The 9,184-nt window shown below is 35.7% G+C and overlaps 1 protein-coding gene across 2 annotated transcripts in view; it reads right to left on the reverse strand.

The window, feature by feature from the left end:
• The window catches only part of LOC108666847, a 13,544-nt gene continuing 4,360 nt past the window's right edge, over positions 1–9,184 (reverse strand). The window contains exons 2-5 of one of the 2 annotated variants that reach the window (XM_018153781.2): positions 4,822–4,931; positions 2,537–4,185; positions 2,160–2,329; positions 1–1,304 (exon numbers count right to left, since the gene is read on the reverse strand). In XM_018153781.2, coding sequence (XP_018009270.1) covers positions 186–1,304; positions 2,160–2,329; positions 2,537–4,185; positions 4,822–4,889 — 3,006 coding nt within the window. In that variant the 5' untranslated portion in view covers positions 4,890–4,931 and the 3' untranslated portion in view covers positions 1–185. Of the gene's footprint in view, positions 1,305–2,159; positions 2,330–2,536; positions 4,186–4,821; positions 4,935–9,184 lie in introns of both variants that reach the window. The other variant, XM_018153782.2, reaches the window with a different exon arrangement.

The following is a 9,184-nucleotide window of genomic DNA, read 5'->3' on the forward strand; positions in this document are numbered from 1 at the left end:
TTATTATCATAGCATTAACATCAAAATAAAAATATAAAAAAAATTGCTTCAACAATACACAAAAAATCACAATGTTTTCACTCATGCTAGCCCCTGTGAGCTCATCGAAATAATTACCGTTAGAAAAAGTTATTCTATTCGCCTATCATTTAATGGTTAACCAATCAGCCGTTATTCTAATTATACTATTCAAACAACCCAAGAACAGGAATTTTCCATTTAAGCGATCCCTTGTACACAGGAGATTCCCATTCCGCAGTTTCGTTCACAACTTTACTTGCGTCTTCAGTGCCGTCCGTTCGAATTTTAGATCCAAAATCGCCTTCGGGAACGACATGTTCTTGAAAGTGAATATGATAATCTTCGCGTTTTTCGTTGTTATTTTTCGCGGAATGAAATGAAAAATTTTCAATTTCGTTCGAAGGTTTTTTATAATATTCAGTTTTTTCACCGAAATCATTCATGTTCGGCCTGACAGGTGTTTCCAGACGTATGACACTGCTGGACCAGATTCGGTTTTGTCGATCAGCATTTCCAGGGCGAAGAGAATCTCCATGTTTCGGTACAGAGCCGACGTTCTTGCTAGATTCTCCGAAATCAACAGTGAAAGGCCGATACGTTGTGAAAATTTCTTCTTCGTCGTTGATTATTGAATTGAATTCCTTTGGTTCAGTATCTTTCAATTCTTCCACGGCGTTTTGAGTCCTGTCATCAACATCCGAAGTCCTGCTTGATTTATATTCTTCCGCATTCTCTGAATTGAACGAATTCATAAGCCCGCGGTAGTTTTGCTGCTGGGATGCTCTATTAACTGCTGATGCAAAACTAGCTAAGCTCTGGGACCGTTGAACTAAGCTTTCAACAGGTGTGGTGATTTCATTTTCACCGCGAGCTTTTTTCCGTTGAGCTTTTTCTTGTTGTATGAGACTGTCCAGTATACTTTGGGGAATGGCAGAAGATCCGTTAGAGTTACCAGGATTTATAACGGAATTTAGGATACCAATGTTATAATTACCTGATACGACGTTGCTGGTTACACTTTCTGAATTAGAAGCAGCTTCAATTAAAGGTAGAATGGAACCAGGGTATGTTACTGGGGGATGAACTTGTGGGATGTTTTCGTCTGGTGTGGGGACCGAACTCTGGGCAGAAGGTGGGGAAGGGGGGAAACTTACATAAGATGGAGGTGGAGGCAGAGGCTCTGGGGTTATGAATGATAAATTATTGTAGCCATCTTGTGATCCAGCCGATGACTGGTCGTCTTCTTTGATTGGAGGATAAACGGGAAGGGCGCTGAAGTCAATCTATGCGGAAAACATAAATTCAAAGGCATGAATCGTTTGGATCAAAAATTATTTTTTTTAATCTGTTATTTATATTACTTCATCGTTATATGAGCTGAATAAGTATTTGATAATATGAATATAAAATGAAACGATGAATCATATAAAAACAATAAATATTATATATCACCATAAAAATGTAATGGCTTATATTCTGCATGCAGGTATCGTAAAAGAAGAGATGAAAAATGATTGCATATATCGTTGGAATTCGCTACTTGGGTCTCTGGACTCCTATAGTCTAATTTCCCTTTACTGTGTTAACTTATATATACTGTTACTGTTATATAAGATATACATTTATAAGGTACATTGATGAATCAAAGGCCAGAGTAAAAATATTTTTTATTGGAATTATTATTCAGTGAAAATGTCTCCCGTAATGTTTGAAAGTAAATATATCCACTTAAGTTCATTCTGAGTTACTTTGGACGCAACTAATAATTTCAATGCGTCGAAGAATTTTGTGATCTTCTGACGATGAAAAAGAGACCTTATTACATGCAATATACAATGATAATTCAGGTAAATTTTGATGAAACAATTAAATATACAATTATGTGATCGGTAATTCAATAGCAAAGGTAACATGCAACAATCATTCAGTTAGTTATTTTAACAATGCAGTTAATTATGCAGTAGTGTAATCAATAAAGTGAGATTACAGGTAACATATACAACACTAATTCAGTTAATTTTTAATGATACAGTTAATTATTCAATTATATAATAAATAATATAATAATACATGTAATTATGTCATACGGCGCTCGTTGCACCCACAAATTATGCAGGAGGATAACACTTAATTCTGACCTCTCCTCCTTCAGGCAGGACTCTGTACCCCAACCGGTCGCTGACGAAGCGGGTGACGTGGTGCTGGCCCGTTTCGTCCAGCCAGCCGTACCCTCCGAAAACTACACCGTCAGTCCTCCGCTCCTCGTGCCGCCATTGGTACTGATCACCGTAGCCAAACTTGAAGGACCCTAGGATGGGTGGAAATTTAACTGGTAGCATCCTTGAATGGAATTGGTAGGATCCTTGGAAGAGGGAAATGAACTGGTAGAATCTTATCACGGGTTAAAATTAAACTATTAGGGTAAAAAGTTTTACCCTAGGAAGGGTCAAACTTGAAATAAGATCTTACGACGGGTACAAATAAATTTGTAACGAAGTAATCAGTAGGTACTCACCTGTTAGAGGATCCTGTTCCGAATATTGGTATGGCTGCACATTAGCCCAACCCGGATACTTCTGCCCATACGGTTTCTCTTTTCCCCCTGGTTGGTTATATCCGAAATATGTTCCCGAACTTTGCTGTCCATGCACAGTCGTTGGGGAATAGTTGGACCGAGAACCAGATGATAGTTGCTTGTTCTGGTTAGCCGGAGAGCTGGATCTTTGTTCGACGTCAGGGAAGTTTTTCAAATTCGGTTTGCTCTTGGCTGTTGCTGGATGATCCAGCTTTTGAATTTCAAAATCAATTGAGGAATGGCCATCGTCCAGCGAATTGGTATCATCGAGTCTCGGTCTAGGGCTGAGATTTTCGGACATTTTTTGTTCTGTTCCTTCTAATTTAATAATTTCTGAAGGTTCTGCATTTCCGATTCGATTGACGGCTGCAATTTGATTTTCAATTCGATCAAATTTCATCGAACTTTGAACGAGATTTTCTCGATATCTTTGAGTCCCTCCTTTGGCAGTTTCAGGCAGGACGAAGCCGAATTCGTGAGCATCCACATTTTCATTACTGGTATCTAAGGGTTCTTTTAGCTTCGATCCCTTCAACCTCAATTTGGGAGGAACTATTTTCAGGTATATAACATTATGCTCGTTCTCCACCGCAGGATCCATGGGGTAATCTGGCATTAAAAGGATTTTATCACTCCTGCTGTCTAAAACGTTGTCAAAACTTTTCCCAGTATCCATCGAGTCGTGCGCGTCCGTAATAATAACGTTACTTTCCTCGTCATTTTCAATCAACTTCTGCAAATCTTTTGAATCACCGAGCAAAAAATGTTGGTACACGGTTCTTTCACCTGCCGAATTTGTTGGCGTGGACGACGGCAAATGAGCGTCAATTTTGCCCCGAATTTCGTTGCTAGTTACTATTGTATTCTCATCAGACTTTTCATTTGAGCTTTCATTGTCTTCATAATCATTGTCGTTGACAGCCATTGTGTGATTTGACAATGAAGGGCCCAAGTTAAAAGTAGAACTGACTATAATATCTGGGTAATTCATATCTTCGCCTTCCATCTCATCCGATTCGTTGAACAATTTTTCAACCATCTCACTTTCACTTTTGAAACTCGGATTGATTTCCGTCTCTTCCTTTGATTTTAACGATGAATTATTTTCGTATTGGTTTTCCATTCTGGTGCCATACATAGTTTGCACAGGCACTCTGTTCATGGATGATTTACGTCTATGAGATGAAACTCTGTTCAAATGATAGGCGAAATTCGATAGGTTATCGCCATTCGAAACGCTAGAGGAGGGGCTGGTCTCGAAGCGTACTGGTGGTGCAGTTCGCCTCGATTTCCAGTGATGTAATAAATACGGACTTGAATACAACGGATTCCGGGAATTGTACCCTAAATTATGCGCGAATTGTCGCCTGATGGGATAACTGTTCGAAGCCATGGACACAAAATTCGGAGATCTGATATTTCCACGTGCATTGGAAGCCGAGGAAACCTGATATTGAGTGGCTGAATTTTCATTTTTTGATGTCGGCAATAACCGGCCGCTCCAATCCAGGCCCCATCCTTCCCCAAAATTTCCCCCAAATCGAGAAGTTCGATCTCGAATTGAGCCCAGTTCACTCACAGCCGCCTGCCTGCGAAAAGAAAACATAAAAATATTGAGTTAATTATTGAAAAATTATTATGATTATCTAGATAATTTCCAATTTATATAGCATTAGTTAATTAATTATCGAGATTTGCATGCAGCAATGCAAATAAATCAGAAGAGTAAATGTGATTTATATACCGGGAACAAAAGAAGGTTATATGTTGAAAAATATAAAAATGATTAAATTAATGCGTCAGCATTCATTGAATGTAAATATTTTGGTCGACGAAGTCAAAGACTGTAGTAGGTTTCGATATTTACAACACTCTGCATTCATTCACTTTCTACTTACTTTGTTATTGTATATAGTTACATGTTACATTAAATATTCATTATATATAATCATTAATTTTGTAGACATTATTTTTCCGTTGTTTATGGTTATACACCATGTATAAAAAAATATAGGCTTGCAAGAATCCATTTCAGTCAAAAAAGTCATGAAATTTAAAAACTTTTAGCAATATCAGAGTTTAGACGCAATTTTACTATCACATAGTGCATATATACTATAATTTTACGATCACTTTATTTAGTAATTTTACTATCACCGCAGCGCTCTAATTTCGGAATCTTTTCCACGTTAATTCTAAATACATTTAAGTGAAGGAAATTTTACCTTCTAAATACAGGAACTGAACTTGCAGATCGCAGAATACATATCAAGAGGAGGAGTGAGGTCGACATCTTGGCAGCGCCACGACAGCTTTATCGTTACGATGCGTGGAACTGCTGGGGAAAATTAGATCAAGTTATTAAATGTTAAATATAGAAGCAAACAATAATTCAAAGTTATAAAATCTTAAATTCAGAAGTAAATAAGAATTCAAAGTTATTAAATCATAAATCTAAAAGAAAACGATAATTCAATCTTGTTAGATCTCAAACCTAAAGGGAAACAATAATTAAAACTTGTTAAATCTTAAATCTAAAGGGAAACAATAATTCAAAGTTATTAAATCTTAAATTCAGAAGTAAATAAGAATTCAAAGTTATTAAATCTTAAATTCAGAAGTATATAAGAATTCAAAGTTATTAAATGTTAAATCTAAAAGAAAACGATAATTCAATCTTGTTAAATCTCAAATCTAAAGGGAAAAAATAATTAAAACTTGTTAAATCTCCAATCTAAAGGGAACCAATAATTCAAAGTTAATCAATCTTAAATCTAAACGCAAACAATAATTCAAAGTTTTTAAATCTTAAATCTAAAGGGAAACAATGACTTAAATTTATTAAATCTCATTTGTAAAGGGAAACAATAATTCAAATCAATTCCTGAAAAACCAACTCGGTGAACAATATAACAGCAATATAATTCCTATAGAAGCCAAAAAGGATTTCAAATGAGAAATTCTGTTGAGTACCAGAATTTCTTTCCGTCACAGATCGTTAATACTGGATCGTGGTAATTTTTATTAGATCGTTGATTTTAGATCATGGTCATTTTACAACACTTCTCTTTAACTTCACTTATTGTTTGTTTGTTTGTCTGTCTGCTACAAATCTTCTAATCGATATTTGACACACTTCTATCTGTCCAATCGATCTGAAATTTTTGCACACTTGCATACAGTCGGAGACAATGCATGTATCAATTGACAAAATAAATACTTTTGAAAAAATCAATTTTTTAATTATCAAAATAAAATTAAAAATTAATTTTTTAATATTTGATAATAAAATTAGAAATTCATTGTACATGTGTAACATCGGAGACACTTGGACTCTTTAGAAGTGTTGTCTTTAAAAAGTAATTTTTAACGCATATTATTTATTAGAACGTTGATATTGGATCGTGGCATTTTTTACTTAATACAAGTAAGAAATTTACCTAATGAAAAATCCCCGCAATGAAATTGATCGTTCTGGATATGCAGCAACGAAGTTTTGTTCGAAAAGTCTTTCGTTCTTAACGGAAATTTTTCAAATTTCAGAAATCAGCAGCAATTGAAGCCCTAAAATCGTTTTCACTCAAATTAATAAGCGTCAACGATGAATTTATTCATGAATTACGTACACCGGAGCAAACTCCGTACATTCCGTTAAGTCCGAGTTGCAAAGACAACTGCTACGTCAATAATATTGCTTCAAGATTATAATTTTATTACAACTTTTTTGCACCCGTTTGTGCTTACTTTAATAAAACATAATAAAGACTAAAAAAAATAGATTTTCAGATGCTATTTAGCAGCACACTTAACTTATAGTTTTCATATTTTAATACGCTATTACTATACTTTATTACTAAACACCACTTGCTTAGTAATATCCTATCCTTGTAATATCCTTGCTTAGTGATATCCTTAGTAATAAGAAACAAGGAATAAATATGCCTTGTTTCTTTCGTTAAATTTCGTTTCTCCTCTTGCAACGAGTAGATTATCATTAAAATAATTATCAATTATTTTCTATTGAAATTATCAATTATTATCTTTAAACCCGTAGATTATACTCTAAATTAATTTATATGAGTGTAATATTTACACCAAATAATACATTAATACATTAACACTAATTAGTATAAGTGTAAATAGTAATGATTAATTAATAAGATTAACGTGAGCGCACAACCGCCTCAAGACATCAGCTTCATGCAGCAGGAAACGGCGGAGCTGAGCGCGCAGTGGCGGATGCTGCACTCACAGAAATTTGTGAGACTTTAATCAAATAGCGATGCATTTTTAGCGCATTTTCTCATTTATGGCAAAAATGCCCTATTGTGCTCGTCATGTCCGTCCGTCCATCTGTCTGTCCGTCCGTGATTTCACGTTTTCGTCGACAAGAAAATGCGCCCTCTGTCACTCACTGCATTGAGTACTGAGTTATATTTTTTGCCTTGTGTGAGTCATCCTGACCCATGTTGGCCCTGTAAATGTGTGTATCAGTCCGCTCTCAGTTTGCGTAGCAGCCAAAAAAGTGCGTCACTATTTAGACAACATGACCCATTCATTCCTCTGAGTGTACATGTCGCTCCGACGCGGACCAGCGAAGCTCAGACTTCAGGGCAACGCTCCCGCTGCTCAAGCCGTGAGCAGTGATTATGAGTGTGGTGAGCGCAGCTGCTCAAGCCGTGAGCAGTGATTATGAGCGCAGTGAGCGCAGCTGCTCAAGCTGTGAGCAGCCGTGAGTTTCATTATAAATCTACATTCATTTCTCAAGTCACTTTTCTTGAACGGTTTGCTGTAAAAATTTCATGCAGCGGACTAAAGTTATGCTCTCTATAGTGATTCTTTAATTGAAAACAAGTTTTTCATTTCACGATTTGTCCTCTTCATTTACGTCTGAAATAACTAAACAATTAAATGACTAGAATTAATTGAAATTAAAATGAAATGATATTAAAATTAAATGACATTAAAGTTAAATTACATTAAAATTAAGCGACATTAAAATTAAATGATATTAAAATTAAATGCCATTGCATCTAAAATGTTACCGACATTTTCTGATTAATTTTAGTTTTAAGCACGGCCATGGGAAAAAGAAAACACATGAAAAATTTATGGAAATAATACTTCAATGCTTGTGAGGAATTTTTTTAAAATACCGGAAAATTGAGACATCGACTGAACAGTTACAGTCAATATTTCGAAGCATTGAACATCAAAACATGAAAATGTTCTCGGATCAATGCAAGTTTAGTTCGTAATTCATCATGAGATGTAACAGCCCCAGGCCACGCTCGAGTGCTGCTATAGGAGAACAGGTGTTCTTGCCACATGATTGAGCAGAGGCAGCAATCAAAGCCGTTAATCTAACTGCAGTGTTGATCGATGATATGGGATTTTAAACTTGAATTAGCACAATTATAACGCTTGCAATAGATATTTAAATTCTTACACTGAAGTAACATTCGACTCTGGGAAAAAAGTTTCAAGACAATGTCGAGGTTAGTATTTTGATATATAGGGTGTAGTCTGATTGCTGCTATTGTGAACTTGATTTGAATTTATTGCACCACAACCTCGTGTACGCAGTAAAATATAGCATTGAAATGTAGTTATATAATAATTTAAACTTTTCCACTGCTTCTCAGATATCGGAATAATAATCCAAATTATTTATCACACTCCTGCACAAATGCATCTTATTTATTTAATAAAAGTTTTCTAGTAAATTCAATGCTAAAACTAATAGTTTTACTCTCTCTCTTTTTATCAGATAAGAATAGTACACGAATCTATGCATATGCTTTATAATGCAAGTTCACATTTAAAGCTGAAAAAGACCCAAGAACTTTCGCTATCGAGATTAAGCGCGGCATTTCAGCTTGTTTAGTCATAAGCGAAATATTAATTGTTATTTATACGTCTTTGCATCAAATCCTTCGTAAAAAACGGCAGGTGCAGTTAGCCAACAATTTTATTCAGAAGATTATTAAGATCAATTTTATTTGAATATCTCGCTGACATGATCAAGATGATTGACATTATTTGATTTTAAAACTTCTGTTGTCTTTTATTATACTCACTGATTCACGCTAACCATGATTATCCTAAAATAATCTTTCCATTGAACCATTCCCAATTACTCAACGAGATTTTTTTTTCTGCGGAAACTGCGGAAAGTTTTCCATTCATAGATCAAGAAACATCATTTCTGGTGCTTCTTCAGCCCCATTCATGTGTGTAGTGAAATACAGCGATGAATGAGAAATATATGAATGAGAATGGATGAATGAGAATAAATGAATGAGAATAAGCACTACAATGAAGGTCGCGCGGTCGAGAAACTAGTATGACTATTTGTGCTGAGTCATTCTTTGTGTGCTTACTGTGTTTGAGTTTTTGCTATTGTGAAAGGTCACACCAGTCGTGCTGCCAGAGGTCACACCAGTCATGCTTCCAGAGGTCACACCAGTCATGCTGCCAGAGGTCACACCAGTCATGCTGCCAGAGGTCACACCAGTCATGCTTCCAGAGGTCACACCAGTCATGCTGCCAGAGGTCACACCAGTCATGCTGCCAGAGGTCACACCA

This window comes from Hyalella azteca, unplaced genomic scaffold, assembly GCF_000764305.2.
Source record: "Hyalella azteca isolate HAZT.00-mixed unplaced genomic scaffold, Hazt_2.0.2 contig2564, whole genome shotgun sequence".
NCBI lineage: Eukaryota > Metazoa > Arthropoda > Malacostraca > Amphipoda > Hyalellidae > Hyalella > Hyalella azteca.